Source organism: Enhydra lutris, unplaced genomic scaffold, assembly GCF_002288905.1.
Source record: "Enhydra lutris kenyoni isolate GAN:26980312 unplaced genomic scaffold, ASM228890v2 scaffoldscaffold20, whole genome shotgun sequence".
NCBI classification, from domain to species: domain Eukaryota; kingdom Metazoa; phylum Chordata; class Mammalia; order Carnivora; family Mustelidae; genus Enhydra; species Enhydra lutris.
In genome coordinates this window covers 5,734,780-5,755,297 of record NW_019154104.1, presented here as the reverse complement: position 1 = coordinate 5,755,297, position 20,518 = coordinate 5,734,780, and the positions used below count along the sequence as shown (strand labels likewise).

The following is a 20,518-nucleotide window of genomic DNA, read 5'->3' as shown; positions in this document are numbered from 1 at the left end:
TAAAGAATATGTCACCCTTCATCAGGAGAGTTTACACCTTAACTGGGAGGGACATCTTTAGATATAAACATTTGGATTAATAACAAAGTATTATGAAAAGATTCAGTCTTTTTGGGTGAAGACTCAAGAGGATAGCAAGGTCAGGTCTCAATCACAACTCTAGGCCTAGAATCCCTTGATCACCTCAATTCTGATGAACTTCACCTCTACTCTGCCTCAAAGACTAACCTTCTAAGCTAGACCAGGGGTTCTGCCAACTACGCAGGATGTCTCTGCATATGAATTATCCAGTATCAAGATCTCATTCACTGTACACAGCTTTCCACTCTTAGAGCTCTGTTGCTCTCTGAGACTCCTAGGACTCTCACCACTCTATATTTTCTCAGTCTACAGATGTCTGTCTGGTTTTACTTACTCTCTACCTGGCTTAGAGCACATAGTGCTATGCCTTTAGTTATATGGACCACTGTCCTCATCGCTTCACTTCCTTCTTCTATCCCACACAAGCTACAAAACCCACTCCCAGGCATGATCGATCCCAGTATTATCCAGTCATAGGCCTTCAACCAGGCTTTGATCCCATTCCTCTTGCCTCCTAAAGGACTTGGCTCCTTCAATCATGTTCCTATGCTCCACTTCTACTCACTATTTCTTCCCAATACATAAGTGTTGTGAAATAGCTCCCTAGATTCCAAAATTACTTCTCTAGAATCTTATTCATCAAAGGCAGTTACACCAGTTTCCTCTGCTTCTTCATCATCAATTTGCCCTTTAACCCAAAGCAAGCTGGACTCGGTTTCCATGATCTTCTCCCAATTGCTTTTGTTGAGATTTATTAATGCTTTTCATTTGGATTAGCAAATCCAAGGAATCCTTTTTAATTGTTATATTTTCTGATTTCCCCGTGGCATGTCTAGCTGCTGATGCTGCTTCCTCTTTTTCTTTCTTAAAAAGATTTATTTATTTATTTTTGAGGTGGAGGGAGAGCATGAGCTTGGGAGTACGGAGTGGGTGGCAGAGGGAGAGGGAGAGAGAATCTCAAGCAGACTCTCCGCTGAGCGTGGAGTCCTATGTGGAGCTCAATCCCACAACCCTGAGATCATGACCCGAGCTGAAATCAAGAGCTGGACGCCTAACTGACTGAGCCACCCTGGAGCCCCACATTGCTTCCTCTTCTAAATTCTCATCTTGCCTTTTAAATACCAGGGTTGCATCATGCTTCTTTTACTCTATAGACCCCTCCAGAGTGACCACATTCACACCTAAGACTTCAAAAACTCATGGGCTTCATAAATTGATATCCTGCAGCTTAGATGCCTCTAGTGAGTAGAGACCCTATAGGCACAGTGGTTAAGAACATGGACTCTGAACTCAGATAAACCTGCATTCCAACTCCTGTCTCTGCAATGACCAGCTAAGTTAGTTCCCTTAAACCTCAGGCTCCTTAACTATCGAATGGGGGTAATTATATCACTGGTATTTACCTCTTAGAGTTCTCTTGAGGATTCAATTAAATAATGCACAGAGAAGCATGTAATTAACACTCCATAATGTTAGCTATTGCTGTTATTATAGGATTCTCTACTTAAAACTCCCGAAGCAACTCAAACTTCAACTCAAATTACAAAATCAACTTAACGCCCTCATGCTCCTCCTTCATTACAGTAATCATCATAATAGCTTCTATCTCTCAAGGATCCATTTTTATAATAAATCTGTAAGTTAAATACTAGTGACCCTATTTCACATATAAAAAAACTGAGGCTTAGGGAAGTTAATTACTCCTCTGGAGATGGGAGGAAAATGACAGTTAGGATTCAAACCCTGGCCCTTCTGACTCCAAAGTTAATGCTGCCTAGCCCTGCTCAACCACTTCAATGTGTGAGTCCCAGGCAGAAACCCATTGATTTTGGACTTCTTCCGTCTCACTCAGCTACATCTAGTGGTGTGCTGGGGAATTGGTTTTCACAGGGGAAAAAAAAAAGGAAAATTCCCTGATTCATACATTTTGCTGATTTCAAGCTGCCAAGGTGACATCACTGAATGTGAGGTGGGCAAAGGTGGGCAGAACTGGCTTGGGAGCCTGCACGAGCCAGCTCCGGCTTACTGCCGGATCCAGGAAGCCCCCAGATCCTATTAATTTGGATCTGGATAGTTCGACTGAAAGCAATTTGCCAAAACAACTTTGTCGAAATCAAGTTGGTGAAAACAACCATGTGTTCCAACAATCTGGTCAGAAAGGAATACTGTTCAGTGATAGGCTACAGGTTTTTTTTTCTCTTTTTATTCTTTTCTGGAGTGACTTAATTCTAGCCAGTCATTGCCTGGGATGTCCAAGCACAGGCTCCTGGCGGCAAGGCTTTAACTTCTGCAGCCTGCAGTCCTCTGGACCCCACAGAAGACTTTCCATTCCCCAGATGTCAAGGTCTCCTCACCTCAAGGTCTCTGCTAGGGCCTGGAATGTTCTCTCCACCCCACCTTCTCTGCTTGGCTGACCCCCCTTCCTCAACTTTCTGCATAGGCATCTGCCACAGGGGATATTCAACAAACCAAATGCCGAACAATGGGAATTCAGTGGGAATAGTGCATGTGTCCAACAACCAGCGGACTGCTAGTTTTCAGAACATATGATATGACCCTATTTCCATAGGGAAAAGTGCACACGGGCATACTAAAGGATCCAGGACATTAGTCTCTGGGGGTTTTAGCAGTGATTTTTCTAAATAATAGATGTGATTATAGGATGCTTTTTTTTTTTGGTCTATAGTTTTTATAGTAAGCATGCATTGCTTCTGTAAGAAAAAAGCCTATTTTGTAAGATACTTCATTGTTAATATCTTTGTAGTCCAATTGTTCAATAAGACAAACAATTTCGGGCAAGGACGACTGGCTGACTATTCACTGGATAGAAAAAGAACCTCAAAAATAATGGAAAATAGGTAATTTTTAAGAATATGTAAATCACCATATGGTGTACCAAAAAACTATCAGAATTGAAGAAACCAGACTCCAGAGAGGCTAACTTTCAACTGCAGTGTGATTTCAGCAAGATTATTGGGTTGACTAAATTATATCTGGCTAAATTCTATGCTATTGTTAACTTTACCTCCTTGAGATTCCTCATGAATCTTCACAATTTCTCTTTTTCATTCCTTTTGATATCAGGTTAAGGAAACAACCAAATTCCTTAGGGTACACATACCCACTTTGATCAGAGCTTTACCTAATTCTTGGCATCTTTCCTGCTGCATATTCCCCTTCACCTCCATGTCCCCTCACCCCAAATCACCCACTGGCCAGTTATGAGCTCTTGGCTCCTGAAATGCAAATTCTATGTCCCTGAACACATCATGTGATTTCAGTTCTCTGTTCCCTTGTATGTGCTGCATTCTCCTAAATGCCTTTAAACACACACGTGCGTGCATACAGTGATACAATGTGATTAATCACATTGCAGAGTAGTCACATGAATCCTATCTGCCTTATGCACTTGATTGTGTCTTCTTCACGTTGACATTTTGAGTGTCTCCAGACCTCTCGTACCCAAAACATGGTTTGCACACTGGTAGTACTTGGGGACCTTGTTACACAGGCACGGTTTTCAGGCCCCACCACACTATCTACTGAATCTGAAACTCTGAAGATGGGCCTCAGAAACAATTTTCCTTTTTTAGATATTTATTAATTTGAGGAGAGGAGGGGGTGAAGGAGAGAATCCCCAAGCAGACTCCCCACTGAGAGGGAGCCCCACGCAGGGCTTGATCTCACAATCCTGACCACCACCCAAGCCAAAACCAAGAGTTAACACTTAACTGACTGAGCCACCCAGGTGCCCAGAAAGATTTAAAAAGCCCCCCAGGTGTCTTTATGCATCTAATGTTTGAGAAGTATTGCTCTAGGTAATCGGTACTGTTGGCTTAATGAATTGATAAATGGTTAAGAACTTGGAACAGTCCTTTACATTATTTAAATTACATTATTTAAAAACTCCATTACAAGCTTCTGCTTTTGAATGTGTCAATCCAGATGTGTGTATGTGTGTGTGCACATATATATATATATATATATACATATATATATATATATATATAATATATATATATAATAAATAACCAATCTTTTCAAAGTGTCCAGTGAAATGTTACTTAATTATTAGATCACTTTGGACAATAAGCTTTTACCTCTAAAAAGAGTCAGTTAACACAGGGCTTCATTTATTATTAGCTATTGTTTGGTAGCTAAATTTGCATTGCAGATCTGAATTTTGGTTGGAGGAACGGAACCCCAGGAAGTTACGGACAATGTCTTGCCCAGGACCCTGCAGTATTCTAGCATGAGGCTGGGTTCAGACTAAGCAGACTCCGAATCTCCGTTTGTGTGGAGCCCACCGAGTCATTCATGAGGCTGCTCTTCCGTCAGGTATATCACAGTAATTAACTTGGTGCAGAGACCTTGGAAGGTTACAGTAAACACTTCGCTTTGTGACCAGGCAGTTAAATGTGTAAAGGTCCCTACCCTCTATCTGATCATTACCTAAAGGACATTCCTATCAGGCCAGAAGTGATTTGCTGGTGCTTTAATATAGGCAGCCTTTTCACATCTCCCTCCGTAGCTGCCGGAATCTTGGCTCACACCCAAATGCCCCACTTGGGTTTTGTTCAGGAAAGATTTCCTCCAGCTGCTTTATTTGTTCCACGATTACATGTATGAGCTTCCAGAATGTACAAGATCACAAGTCAAATGAAAGGCTTCAGTTCCCAATTCACCTAAAGAGATAAAATTTGAAACCAAGGAAACAACAAAACATGGCTAAATGAAGGGCTAAGTATAAATGAGACTGAATAGTTTTCCTACTAAAATGTCAGCACATGCCAAAATGCGAAAGGAAAATAGACACTGTGGGGTAATCGGAGTGTCTTTGTGCTCCATTTATGGAGCACTTACAAGGGGATTCAGACTTGCTCTTTAGCATTTACAATTTGAGGCAGAGCAGGCTGACAGAAACAAAAAAGCTTTGTATTTAAAAATAAACAAAAACTTGTTTAGCCATGTTCATAGCCGAGTAATTCACTATGGTCAAATAGTGGACGTAACCCAATTGTCCTTCGATAGGTGGGCGAACAAATGAGGTATACCCGTACAATGGAATATTGTTCAGCCTTTAAAAGGAAGGACATTCTAACACAATGTGGATGAACCTCAAGGACAGGACAGCAAGTTAAATAAGTCGATCAAAAAAGATAAATACTGTAGGATTTTACTTATATGAAGGACCTCAACTAGTCTAACCTACGGGACAGAAAGTAGAATGGTGGTTGCCAAGAACTGAGAAGGGGAAAATGGGAGTGGTTCAACGTGTACAGAGTTTCGGTTTTGCAAGATAGAAAAGTTCTAGAAGTTGGGTCACACAACAATGTGAAAACAGTTAACGCCATTGTGCTGTACACTTAAAAACGGTTACGATAGTTAATAAACAAAAAGAACAACATAAACTGTTCTAAGGATTGGAAGAATACATCTAGAAATGGCATTTGGGCATCCTGGGTATCACTGGATCATTCTGGGCCATCACTTACACTGAGAGCCTAGGGGTCAAGATCAAGAGATGCAGGTCTAAAGGGAAAACACTCAAGTAAAAGGAACAAGCGTGGGTAGTTACTTGTGGCAGATGGAGGAATAACTGAAGAATACGCAGATTGAGACCTATAGGTCACAGGGCATGAGAGGAAGATGACTTTTAGCATAAAAATGGACAGGCTGACCCCCCAAAATCATCAAATGCCAGAAACATCTGGAAACTTAAGAGGCAAAAATCTGAGGTCTCATGAATCTCAAAATAGATGCTGGAAAGTTTATAAAAGGCCAGAGTGCAAACATCAGTTCAGCTTCAAACACATCATACATGTTGGTCAGTTGTCCTTAAGCCACACAGTCTTGCCAGATCTCAGATGGGACAACTGCTGGATGTAAAGAGGACCAAACACGATGAGACCTTCTGAATATGGCTCATAATCAGTGAAGATACTCTCATCTGGAACAAGAGTCCGTTGAGAAGAAGGAAACACATAGAACGTGGATATACATGGCTGTGGAGGCTGCGGGGGCGGGGAGGTCGGGGCTTCGGATTCCCCAGCTCCTGGAAGTGTTACCTGCTCAGAGTTCTGGTTGAGAACCTCAAGGGCCTCCCCCAGCCAGAGGAAGTTGCCTCGCTAAAGGTGATGGCCCCCACATTCAAGGCCTGGTCACCGCGGAAGGACAGGTACCAATCCTGTCTGCTGCATCTCTGCAGAGGGGTGGGCCCAGCACGGCCCACAGCACCGGCCAGGTCTGAGTCACAGTACACCGTCTGTTAAGCCCGCCTCCCTGGCTCCCACATGGGCCTGGTTCCAGGAGCCCCCTCAACAAACTTCCTGTGTGTGTATTTCCATCTTGGAGTCTGTTTCCCAGGGCCTGAGCTAAGACACAGCCATAACTTATGTGTTTCGTTTTAAATTTAAAATTTAAGCATGCATTTTTCCCTGATACTGTGATTGATGTCAAGGCCTGCATCTTAGAAACCAGGTCCATGGTTCAGCATGCCTTCTCCTCTCTCCTGCACAAACTACACCTAAAATGCATTAGCTGTGATTTCCTTTTTAGTTTTCCTGCAAGCATGAAAACTGAAAGGCCACTAGAGAACAATTTAGATATCTGGATATGGAATCCCTCTAAAATTTTTTTTTACCTCCCCCCCCCACAATCTAATAGCTATCTCACCCACAGCTAATCTGACAGTTTTTTCTAAAAATTTAAACACTTTAATACGCATAATATTTACCATCTTAACTATTTCTTTTTAAGATTTTACTTATTTGAGAGAGAGAGAGGGAGAGAGTGAGCACGTGCATGAGAGTGCCTGGGGGGAGGGGCAGAGGGAGAGAATCTCAAGCCGACTTCATGCCAAGCATGGAGCCCGAATCAGGGCTCGATATCAGGACCCTGAGATCGTAACCTCAGCTCAAATCAAGAGTCGGACGCTTAACCAACTGAGCCACCCAGGTGCCCCCCCCCTCGCCATCTTAACCATTTTTAAGTGTACAGTTCGGTCATATTAAGTACATTCATGTTGTTGCGCAACCATCACATCCATCCAACTCCAGGACTCTTCTCACCTTGCAAAGCAGCAACCCTGTCCCCATTAGACACTAAGTCCTCATTTCCTCCTTCCCTCAGCCCCTGGTAACCATCATTCTACTCTCTGTCTCTACGAAATTAACTACTCTAGGGATCGCAGGACTTTTTTTTAAAAATTTAGTATCTTTTATTAAGTCTTTCCAAACTTAATTTTTACAGAAAAAGTGGCTGTCTGTGGTACTTATATTCTGTTTGCCTAATATTTAATTAAGTCATCTAATTACAAGAACAAGTTCAACTGGCAGAGATAGGTTTGAGAACAAACAGCACAAACAGGTTTGGGAACAAACACAACTCAGTTAGCTGGAGCAGAAGCACATGAGTACCCTAGAGACAAGCCTCCCAAATTATCCGCATTCAACGTGCTGCGGGCATCTGCACGACTGCTTTGCATAGGGACTGGAAGCTTCTTTTAAGTTGGTGCACTGGTTAAGAGAGTTTCTTCTACTATATAAAAACAGGCACTGCTAGTATTTAGTGAGCACCTATTATGTGACAGGTATTGTATAATTTGCATTACCTCCCTTAATCTCATCACCCACAAGGCAAATATTATTGTCTTCATTTTACATACATGCAGGAAACCAAGGCACAAAGAACTCACGCAGTTTATCCAAAGCCACACCCTAGAGAAGTAGCAGGGTTGACATTTTCTTTTTTTTTTAAATCAGAACTTTTTTTAAAAAAGATTTTATTTATTTATTTATTTGACAGACAGAGATCACAAGTAGGCAGAGAAGCAGGCAGAGAGAGGAGGAAAGCAGGCTCCCTATGCCCCAAGGTTGACATTTTCAAGTTGTTGTGAATTAAACCCTGTCCTCACTCTACTGGCTCTACTGACCCTCCAAATGAATATTAAATAAAAGAAGTAACAAGATTAAAAATATAACAAGTCGGAACGCCTGGGTGGCTCAGTTGGTTAAGCATCTACCTTCAGTTCAGGTCAGGATCCGGGGTGTGGGATCGAGTCACGTGTTGGGCTCTTTGCTCATCGGGGAGCCTGCTTTTCTCTCCCTCTGCTGCTCCCCCTACTTGTGTACACACACTCTCTCTCTGACAAATAAATAAATAAAATCTTAAAAATATACATACATAACAAGTAATCCTTTGTTTTCTACTGGCATTATACCAAATGACAAAATATGTCACATCTAGCTTTTTTTTAAAGACTATAATTTAACAAAAGAGGGACGTACTTAAATCCTCACAAGAAAGGAGTGAGGGTAGTACAATCTGCAATTGTTACTTGTTTACAGAGGAACTATTTCAGTTAATGAAAGACGTAAGTTTTCAGTGTTTGTAAGGAAAGAACCGAAGTCAGACATGTTAATTATGCTATCAGATTAACACACAATAAAGAATAAGCTGGAAAATTTATAGAATATAATAAAAGCTAAGTGTGTTACATTTTAAGATAGCATTTTGAATTAAAAAAAAAACAAAACCTACACAAAAAAGCTCCCCTGCCAAAAAACCCAGAGAGCCAGCACATCTAAAATAATTCATAGAGTCAGCTAATAAGTGACTAATTGAAGAGGTCGCATTACACCAATTGCACCAACACCCATTACAACCAATTGCACCAACACCCACATTAGAAAAACCAAGCGACAGTTTTTTATTTAGAAGTATTTTCTCAAGAAAATAAAGCATGAATTTGTGGTTGTCTTTAATTATTTTTTTTATTGTTTTTAGATTTTTATTTATTTGACAGAGAGAGAGTAGGCAGAGAGGCAGGCAGAGAGAGAGGAGGAAGCAGGCTCCCCGCCAAGCAGAGAGCCCGATGCAGAGCTTGATCCAAGGACCCTAGGATCATGACCAGAGCCGAAGACAGAGGCTTTAACCCACTGAGCCACCCAGGCACCCCTATGGTTGTCTTTTTAAAAGAAAAATGAATGACATTTCAAAACAGATACAGACAACATTGTAAGCAAACCGGAAAAAAAAAAAAAAGGAGGCATTTAAGATTGCCAAATCATACTGGGTAGAAGCAAGTTCTATGTAAGAGCCGATGGGAGACCTGGGAGAGAGAAGGGCCCTCGTCCTCCATGACCAGGTGGCAGGTCCCTTCTACGTCCACAATCAGGAGGTCACTCATTGGTTGAGGACATTGAGATATAAAGACAGCTGCAGAGATTACAAATAGTACAGCAGAGCCAAGAAAGGCTGCTTTGCTGTTTTAGCTCTTTTCTGTACTGACAATCCATGAACGGGAGGGACATCAACAGACACACATCTAAGACCCAGGTCTTCTCCCAGATATCCTGGGACAACTTCTCTTTCATGGAACCATCTGACCTCGATGCCCATTTCTCGATGGAATACCTTCCTCGGTTGTCCCACAGACACATCCCAAATTGATGTCATCATCAGCCCCACCCCTTCTCTCCCCTTATGTCTGTCTCCTGTCGCACTGAATGGAGCCACTATTCACTCAGACTACCAGGACAGAAGCTTAGAAGTCTCTACTTTCCTCCAGTGCACATCCTATCACCAGGGTCCTATAGATTCAGATGCAAAACCCCATTTGAAAGGATCTGTTCTTCCCCCATTCCTGTAGTTTAGGGCCTGGACTCTTGCAAGAAGTCCCCTTCTTAGTAGTGATGGATTTGGCAAGGGGGTTTGATACATAATCTCCTTATTTACTGAGCTCTAACTTTTTTTTTTTTTTTTGAAAGATTTTGTTTATTTATTTGTCAGAGAGAGAGAGAGAGCAAGCACAGGCAGACAGAGTGGCAGGCAGAGGCAGAGGGAGAAGCAGGCTCCCTGCCGAGCAAGGAGCCCGATGCGGGACTCGATCCCAGGACGCTGGGATCATGACCTGAGCCGAAGGCAGCTGCTTAACCAACTGAGCCACCCAGGCGTCCCACTGAGCTCTAACTTTTAATCTAAATGCCATGTTCTAATTTCTTCATCAGCCAGGGTAGACTCTCTGGGGAAAAAAAATGGTAAAAGAGAGAGGGGAGCTTCCCTTAGCATTAATGAGAAATTTTTAGCATCCCACTTAGAGACAGAAAAATATCGGGTAACACCAAAAATTCACTTGTAGCCGAAACACAATGGGCAGCTTATTCTTAAGATTCTTTTAGCCAATCAACAACCTGTCTCCTGCAAGACTCTCTTAAACCACAGTGACCCATTCTGGGTGAACACAAAAACACCTAAGTAATTTCTCCCAAGGAAGATTGGTAAAGATGCTCCTTGGGTCTCCCAACACGGTGGCCTCCTAGAATCTTCCCAAGAGCATCTGTGCTAAAGCACAAACTTCAGACCTGGCTTTGAATCCCAAACTCTGCCACTTACTCTGCCTTCAGTCAAGTTATACAATCTTATGGAGAAAGAGAACATAACGGTATTTGCTTATAAATATGGCTCAAGGGGTGCCTGGGTGGCTCAGTGGGTTAAGCCTCTGCCTTTGGCTCAGGTCATGATCTCAGGGTCCTGGGATCGAGCCTTGCATCGGGCTCTCTGCTAAGCGGAGAGCCTGCTTCCTCCTCTCTCTCTCTGTCAAATGAATAAATAAAATCTTAAAATAAATAAATAAATAAATATGGCTCAAGTCTAACAACAATAAACATCAGCAAAGGGCCAGGCGTTGCCTCCAGCACCTGGGATCCAATGATGAAAGTCCTAGCTCTGCCCTAGAGTGTCAACCTAGTGGGACAGAGGAAGGACAGAAAGGAGGGAAGACTGGGGATGATGGAGAAGAATTAAGAGAGAACATATTCAAAATGAGGTATTTAGGTAATAACCCAATGCCTAATACCTGGTTCACTTTAATAAATGCCTTTTGGTTGTTTTTTTAACCCCTCTTCCCCCGCTAGGGATTATAGCTGTAACCCGACCTAACTTTTCTCTTCTCTTTCTGAAAATTCACATATAAAACCACCAACAAGACACCTGGTGGTCACCGGCTCCGTTTTCGGAGAAGCTCTCATTTCACTGTAACGTGCTCCTTGTTATTTTTGGCACCTGCTCTTCTGATCGTCCACGAGTGCTATGTAATTGGTATTCACTGGTTCACCTGGAAACGGGTTTCTTAAACTTTTCTACACCTCCATTAAGAAGTTTTCTCAGGGCAGATACATTGTGAATTGATTTCTAGACAGGAAAAGCTTGTAGTGTGGCACGCAGAGAGAAAATGACATCTTTTGATTCTAACGCTTCATGATTTCTACTGCCATACCTCATTATCTTACATTATCTGTTATCTTCTACAAGAAAATAAAAAGGAAGTGGACACCGGAAATAATTAAGTGGAGACTAGAAATTCTGATACCCAACTTCTGTTCACGGATAAGAAGTGAGATAAATAACTTGGATCACAGTTGCTTTCACAACCTGGACAGTATCAAAGGCAGCAAATTGTGGTGTTCTGTGTTATAAGCTGTGGTGGTTTTAAGATGTGCCCACAGATAACCTTGAGGCCCTAGAGGAGGGCTTCCTCCATGTTCTCCTGCTCTCCTGGACCACTTGCTCCAGACAAAGCCAGATGCCATGTTGTGAAGACACTTGAGCAGCCCTGACGAGAGAGACTCCTGTAAACCACAGGCACTAAATCAGCAGGGGTCTGAGGGACTAACCCCTGTAAGTGAATTCTCCAGCCCCAGTCAAGCCTTCGAATGACTGTGACTCTGGCCAACATCTTGAATGTAACCCATGAGAGGGTATGAGCCAGAACGACCAGCTAAGCCACTTCCAGATTCCTAACCACAGGTATTGGGTGAGATACTAAATGTTTATTGCTTTAACTTGCGGAGTATGAATACAACCCATTCATTTGATTATCAAATATTTACTGAGCATCTGATCCGTAGTGGAGGTGCCTGGTGCTCGGAGTACCACTATATACCAGAAAACGCCCCATGAGATGAGAAGGGGGAGATGATGGTCTGTCATTGACAGAGGCTGCAGTAACTTTAGGGAACAGCGAAGAGAGAGTACATGAGGAACCCAACCATATCTTCCAGGGTGGAATCATACCACATGTAGGCTTGATGACCAAGTTAAAGAATAAAGTAGTATATTCAGGTATTCTGAGATTTTCCATTGGAAATAGATGTAACTGACCCTCTACCATAATTCTCTCACTTCATAGAAGAAAAACTCCAAACACTGACCCAAGGTCATACAACAAGGATAGGCAGAGAACTAAGTTCCTGTGACTCCAGTTCTAAATGTACTTTTTTCTTGACTGGCTCCTCTTAGGAGTAAAAGGCATTTTTCAAGAACCAGAATGAGGCTAAAGTGTATTTCTCAATTCTAAAAAGTGTGTGTTGTTACTATAGCATACTATCTCAGGAGCTATCAATCTGGGGCATTTTTGAAAAGATACAATCAACAAAGAAAAAGCAAGGTGGATGTAAAAAATGTCTTTGAAGCTATTTCGGTTGCTACTGTCAGAAAATGTTTGAATTTAAACTCTAGTAGGCATAAAATAAGCTTATAGAAAATACTAGTTTTGGAATCTGAATCAATGACCTAGAAATAAATCTCAGAGAGGGATAAGCAAAATTTTGAAAGAGAAGAATCAAAATAAAAACGTTATTTCCAAATGGTTTGTAAAAATAATGTTTTTGAGTTACAACGTGAAAATAGGTACATTTTAAATCTACAGGTATTAATAACAGACTAGCATTTTGTTACTAGTCTGGGAAGGAGTGGATTTCCTTCAAAGGGGTTTCTTACTGGAAATAACTGAAGGATCTTGTATTATAGTCTCACCAGTCACACCAGCCTTTTCAGGATCTTTGCTATCTGGCATCTACTTCCACCACTTTTCTGAAGTTACTGAAAGGTCAACCTTTTGTCTTTTCCCTGTACAAAATCAAACTCAGACTCTTATTTCTTGACTTCTCTGTTCACTCTGTCTTCCTGAAATACTGTCTTCCCTTTGTTTCCATGAAAGTGTGGTTTCCTGGATCTCCTCTGACCATTCCTTGTCTGGCTTCCCTCCTGGCCATGGGCATCCTCTCTAGGCTCTGCCTGGTCCACTTCTCTCTCTAATTCTCCATTTCTGCTAATATAACACCAGGATTCTTCGGCTTGCCTAGGCTCCCTGCCCTTGGAGCAAACCTGGGCAGCTTTCTTTGCATTGCTTCCCAATATCCAATCAGCTTTTGAGGTTATCAGCTTCTTTCTGGGTAACATTTCTAAGACTTTCACATAACCTATCACATTTCCTTTCACATATCCGTCTCCTTTAACCTTGAAGCAGGACCTCATCCATTAGGCCCCAGTCAGTGACAATGGCTTCCAGTGGATCACCCACCTCTTTACTCCATGGTACATCCTGCAGCCAGATGAAGACCTTTCTCATCATGTGACTTCCTTGTCCAAGAGTCAGTACATGCCCTGCTGAATCCAACCTCAGCACCTCTAACCTGGAAAGACTTGCCCCTTTGCAAGGCAAAACTAAAACATTGTTAAGATCCAGCATCTTGGATGATGCCTTCACAACCTAAACCCTTCACAGCCTAACCCCCTTCCATAGTGAATTTTATTTTTCCCCATAGTCACATCTGGAATGCTCACATCTCACATTCAATTATTGTGACGAAAAGGCAGTTCTTGTAGATGCCACAGTAATGGGGAGGGGCAGCAGCAAAAGGGTTTCCACATATATTCACTAAATTGAACTGAATTATATTGCAGCTTTGCCAAAGCTTAATTTTAATCATGTAAAGATTGAGGGAGAATAGAAAGCACATCTTGCTTCAATTGTAATGGTTCTTACTTTAATTTCTTAGAATATAATAACAGAAACAGATACATACTAAAAGCATTTTTTTTTAATTAGAAAAATCACAGGGACAAAATCTTTAAATATTTTTCTTAGTTTTCGTTCCTCTGATGTTTTAGATAGATTTTATCACTCTGAATATAAAGGGTTCTTTTGGCATCTGAGGAGCTATGGATTGATGACCGTGGGTAGACTCAACTATGTGAAGGATGAATTGTGTCCAAAAAACCGTGGGTCAGACAGAGATTTTCCAAATGGGAAATGAATTCTGACAGGAAACTGCCTGCTGGGAAATGAAGGAAGGCTTTGAAAAACTAGTAATCACGATCAAATTTTCATTGCCGTTGACTGGTCTGAAACACACATGTGAAATTTATAACATATAAGTTGTTCTGAAAAGAACTTATTTATGCAGAAGAGGAAGCCAAAGATCTTTTTAAAATTTGGCATCTATATTGTCAATGTGTTAATATGTCACAGATAACAGGTCTGCCTTACAAAATAATTGATGTTCAAGCATGTTCTGTTAGGCTTATAAATCTTGCCCACCTTCATATCTCGGGTAGCTTCTGGTTAGGTAAAACTAGTAGGACGGAACCTGGATGGCTCAGTTCAGTGTCTGCCTTCAGCTTAGGTCATGATCCCAGGGTCCAGGGATCGAGCCCTGCATCAGGCTCCCTGCTCAGCGGGGATTCTGCTTCTCCCTCTGCCTCTGTTGCTCCCCCGCTTGTGCCCTCTCTCTGTCAAATAAAAAATAAATAAAATCTTTTAAAAAATAGCAGGAAAGTTGCTATGGCAAGATAGATAGTTCAAAATCATGTGTGAAACTTAAAATCATAATATGTACTTGTACCTAATTTCCTCAGCATTATTTCTTTCCATTCTGGTGTGAAATATTGTTTTCATCCACTCACGGAGCATTCACTGAGCACTGTCCAAAGCTCCAGGGATTCAACCATCCCAGGCCAAAAGGAATTCACAGCCCAACAGGGAATATCGCAGGCCTTGTGGAAGGAAATGAAGAGGAAAGGGCAGGAAATAAAGAAAAACATAATAATAAGGGGAAAATGTTGGGTTTACTTCTAGATTTAGTAGTTGAAGAATAATCCAACAACTCGGTGTTAAAAAAAAGCCAGCTAAGAACTTGGCCAACTTGATTATAGTCAGATTCAGTTTCCTGAAATTCTCATGTCTTTTCAAAGTCACATGAATATATTAGGCCAAGACGTCCACAAGGAACAGCCCCAAATGTATTAAGATGCTATAAAAAGGTGACTGTGTATCACTGAACACTACATCAAAAACTAATGATGGGGGCGCCTGAGTGGCTCAGTGGGTTAAAGCCTCTGCTTTCGGCTCAGGTCATGATCCCAGGGTCCTGAGATCAAGCCCACATCGGGCTCTCTGCTCTGTGGGGAGCCTGCTTCCTCCTCTCTCTCTCTACCTGCCTCTCTGCCTACTTCTGATCTCTGTCAAATAAATAAATAAAAATCCTAAAAAAAAAAAAAACTAATGATGTACTACACAGCGGCTAAATGAACATAATAAATCAAATAAATAAAACAAAACAAAGTGACTGTGTAGATGAGACAGTGTTTAGAGCCTATAGATAAGTATTTGTCCCTACATTTATTCCGTAAGAGAGAGAACAGTTGGTATTTTTATTTTCTAGTTTGCTTTTGGCAATACTTTCTTCATCACTGTAAAAGTAATTTAGAATTATATTATTATAGCATTACAAAATAATTCTGAAAGACTCATAGGGAGTCATTACAGAAATGTTAGAAAATACACAAACAATTGGAAGGGATCCATATGACCAAATCTAACAATTCTGCAGAAAATATCAATACAGCAAAGAAAATCTTGGAATTGAGCAGTGCTCTAATAATAAGTTGGGGGAAAACAGAATAAAATGCAACTACAAATGTATACTTACTTGGCCTGAGATGTTCTTCCCTTCCTTGCCAATATCCACACCTCTCCCATCCTCTGCAGGCCTACCCTCTCATCCTGGCAACTGCTCCTCATTTCACCTCACTCAGTGGGACAAGGCTGTGAATAACCTGCTACTATTTATTTTCCATGTTTTTGCCTTTCTTCCCAAATTGATCATATGACGTTCCCTGAGGACAAGAAGTGGGCCTTTCATTTCTCTCTGTCCCCAGCACCTAGGAAGCATCCTGCCCATCATTCTTGCTGATGCGGGTATATTTGCTCCTTTTTATTTATCTTTTATTTTTTTATTTTTTAAAGATCTTATTTATTTATTTGAGAGAAAGAGAGCACATGAACAGGGGAAGGAGGAAAGTGTAGAGGGAGAGGGACAAGGAAAACAGACTCCCCACTAAGCAGGGAGCCCAATGAGCAGGGGCTCTGACCCCAGGACCTGGAGATCATGACCTAAGCCGAAGGTAAATGCTTAACAGACTGAGCCACCTGGGCATCCCTCTCCTTTTCATTTTAATATCTGTGTGAATACTAATAAAAATAGTTGGTTGGGAAGAAAAGACCTGGGATTAAAATTTTTAAATGCTATATATATATTTGCCTTATTTGGAAATATTTCTGAAGAATTCAATATAGCCTTGTATTATTTAGGCAAGTAAATATTCTAAAAAATGAAACCATTCCTATTTAAAAAGCCCTGAAATTCATTTATACTGAATTTTAAAACGTATTTAAATTTAGATAGGGTAGATAGAGTACAAAGATTGTCAGACCTTTCATTAACCAATAACCCTTATTTGCACCTTCCTCTCATCCTGCAAAACTCCAGTTTATAAAGTTATTCTAATACATCCAATGAGGAACACTATAATTTCTTTGAATAATAGTTTTAAATAATGCACAATTATTTTATCTTATCCTGCATAATTATCTTAAACAAACAGGTTCTACATCATTTTTGAATTCCACACACCACAGCCACACACACAGCCTCTTTGAAGGTCAGAGACGCCCAAGTTCAAATGCCTACAGCTTGGGGAATGTCAGAGACCACAATCACTAGATACCCTGAGCCATACCAGCAGATTGGTCACTGAATGTCAAGAGGAAGTCTGGCACGGGGACCCTTAGGATGGTCCCACTGTCCACTCTAAAAACAATTCCCTTCCCTTCTATTTGCTCTCTAACATTCTACAAATGGACAAAAAAATTTAAATATAAATAGCCCTGGGCCATCAGCATTGTCTGGCACTTTCTCAGACGCCCTCAATCCTGCCCCCACCCCACTGGTATCCAGCATCCCTGTGACTTGGGAGGGAAGGATCCCGCCCACAGTCCCAAGGGTGTGCAGGATGCCACCCCCTTGCCCACAGTGACTGGTTCTCAGATTAGCAGACACTCCTGGTCCTCATCATTGGTACAGGGGTGTCCCACAACCTTTGGGAGAAGCCCAGGACTTCTGACCCTCCTGAGGAGAGCAGTGCTCAGCTCAGGCTGTGAGGGCGGGAGAGCTGCAGTCAGTGCTGCAACCCTAAGGGGCGTCAGGACAGGCATAGTGGACTTAGCCAAGGGCAAGACTGAAGAATACCAGAGATGCACAGCCGAGCCGCAGCCCTAGTCAAATTACACCCAAGCACATCTTACCTCTCCTGCTTCAGCTGTGCGAACCAACAGATTTCACTTATCACTTTAGACAATTTGAGTTACAAAAGGTCACACACTGACATCCTAGGAGAAGGCAACAGACTGATTCAAAATTGCATCATAAAGTTCACCTAAGTCTTTTCTTGAAATCGGTGTTGATTTAGAGACCAATAGGTGAGTCCTGGGCATCTGAAGGAGGAAGCGATGTCACAGAGACAAGGAAAAGTCACTTTAGAAAAGGATGACTGGAGATCTGAACAATTTTTTTTTTAAATGTTGCCTTTTGCCTAAGCTTTGGTTGTTAGGGAACCTGAGTTTTAAAACAGAAGGATTTTTCAGTTATAGGAGTTTAGACACAGTGTCAGGAGTGACTGGAAAAATATTTTGGAGCAGGGGCCTTGGTAGAATTTAGATTTCCCTTCTCTAACCTCTAACCTCCCTTCTCTAAACCTCTATACGTACAATCGGGGCCACACAGTCTGAGTTGTCGCTCTTTCACTTAAAGGCTTAAAGTCAAACCCCAGACCTGTGAGGTTCTGAGCCTCTGACATGGCTACAACACTGGGCGACCAGCACTTTGTCTCTCTCTCTGGGCTCCCGCACCCACGGGTCCTTCCTCTTCAAGCCTCACCGGCGGCTCCTCGCAAGCACCATGGAGTTTTCTTCCACTGGGTTTTGCACACAGTGTGTATTTGCCTGAGATGTTTTCTGCGTGGCCTGGCTGTCCCCACCCTCTTCATGTGGCTGACCCGAGTGGACCCCAACTTTTTCCAGAAACACCCCATCAGAGAAGCTACCACAACCCCCAGGTCAAGCAGGGCCCAACTTATAGGCAGTGACCACAGCCTTCGCTTTATCTGACATAGCAGGGAGAGAGGTATAGGATGGTCTAGTTGTAGGGTAATTGTTTACCCCGGGTCTCCTCTCCTGACCTGACTGTACTTAAGTCCGAAGGCAGGAACAAGACTATTTGCTCACTGCCAGTTGATGGGACCTCAATTTGCTGAGTGATCTCGTGATTTCTGGTCTCTGTTTGGTGTGATACCTGGGTCTCTTTCCTTCAGTCCATGTCCATGCCTTAATAACTCACACTTTATAATCAATTGGTCACTGATGTCCTCAGCCAATAACTCTGGCCCTCCCCAGCCCAAACCCCAAACCTCATCCCTAGCAATGGAGTGTCTACTGCTGCCTTACCACATCAACACTTGGCCTTTTCTGGAACTAATGAGTTCAGAAGCAGTGTGAAGAATGAAGTGATAAAAAATGGGGCTGGCCCCGGAATCAAGTCCCACACTGGGCTCCCTGCTCAGCGGGGAGTCTGCTTCACCCTCTGACCTCTCCCTTCTCATGCTCATTCTCTCATTTTCTCTCTCTCTCACTCAAATAAATAAATAAATAAATAACAAAAAACCCGGGACTGGCTTAGGGAAGCTAGCCCCAGGGAGTAAACTCCACACTGAGCTGTTCTTCCCTGATACAACCCAACATAACTTCCTTTGCTCTCTGCCTTAATTTTCTATTTCACTTTATTTTAGGTCCTAAATAATCTATACTTGCTTAATTAATAAGTAATTAATTAATATATTTTAAAAGATTTTATTTATTTACTTGACAGAGAGGTAGCACAAGCAGGCAGAGCGGCAGACAGAGGGAAAGGGAGAAGCAGGCTCTCCACCGAGCAGGGAGCCCAATGTGGGGCTCGATCCCAGGACCCTGGGATCACAACCTGAGTCGAAGGCAGCCATCCAACTGATTGAGCCGCCCAGGTGCCCCTATACTTGTTTAATTTAATAAACATTTTCTTTTAATGATGCAAATGCCTCTGGGTGGATTAAGGGGTATCAGTCATGCATACTTAAGTGTGAATTAGTTTAATTGAAATATTTCCCCACTATCATCTGGCTGATATCAGCTACAATGAGGAAGTTAAGAGTTTTGATGGGGTGCAGAGTGGGGGACGAGTAGCTAGTGATTTTGCAATAGCATGATACAAGGACACTGGGGGCCTCTGAGGTACAAAGACAATGAAAAAAGGGTGAGCCTAGAGCCCAGAAAGGCAGAGAAGAGACTCCCCTTCCTTTTCTTCCTGTATTGTAACACTAACAGGACACATGAGCTTTAGGGTAGGGGCCAACCACACTAGGAACTGAAGATGCCTGGTGGGCTAGCCTGGGAAATCAAGCATTATTTTACTCCACTTATTACTTTTATTACCCTTCTGGTCTTTATAGTCCAGGTTCCAGATTCATCTTCCCCAAACTTTGGAAACCAATCCATTTTTAACTGGGGACTATACCTTCCTTGTTTCTTCCAAAGGGGAAAACTCTGAACGATGCCCATTGTAAGTGTGCAGTAAACACCTGTTTAGCAGGTCAATACTGTGTGATCTGATCACTGAATCGAAGAACTGGCCCTCAGGAGAAGCCCAGGAGAACTGAACAAAAGTAAAAATTTCTTTCTGATCAGCTTCCAAGGCCTTCACGTAGTTGTAGGATGGAGTGGCCTTCAAATTATGCATTATATTTCAACCATTACTGTGTATGAGATTGCGTGGTCCTCAGGAAGAATTTGTGATGAAATCTTACTACAAGAAAAGGTATTTTGATTTTTGTATCAAGCCCTCCCAAAATGAGGCTCGTATAAGTATGTAGCAAGAGAAAATCATTGCAAAGAATTAGGTAGTGGACTGTCTTCTATAAAATGCTCTCCTAAAAGCACGACAGCTGGGGGGCTCTCCTCCCGGGTGCTCAAGCACCAAGGACTCATCTCCCACCGTGCTGCCAGCCCGAGGTCCCCCCTGGGGGAGGCTCACTCGTGCTATCTCTACACTGCAGGTCCTGGTTTTAAGCATTCTCTAAGTCAGAGGAAAGTCTTTATTTTTTCTGGGGCCAAATAAAGACAAATCTGCAAGCCAAGGATAAAGACACTTCAAACTCGCCTGTGATACCCATTTCTCTTTAGGTACTTGACTTACCTCATTAGGACCAGGAGGAAAATGACATTCAC

General features: G+C 42.2%; 1 protein-coding gene across 3 annotated transcripts in view; it reads right to left on the bottom strand.

The window, feature by feature from the left end:
• Nucleotides 1-20,518, bottom strand: part of LOC111148755 (EF-hand calcium binding domain 11) — a 142,349-nt gene that overhangs the window by 49,087 nt on the left and 72,744 nt on the right. The window contains exon 6 of one of the 3 annotated variants that reach the window (XM_022505544.1): nt 11,074-11,104. The exons of the other annotated variants lie outside the window; for them this stretch is intronic. Coding sequence (XP_022361252.1) covers nt 11,074-11,104 — 31 coding nt within the window. The remainder of the gene's footprint in view (nt 1-11,073; nt 11,105-20,518) is intronic. 3 annotated transcript variants of the gene reach the window in all.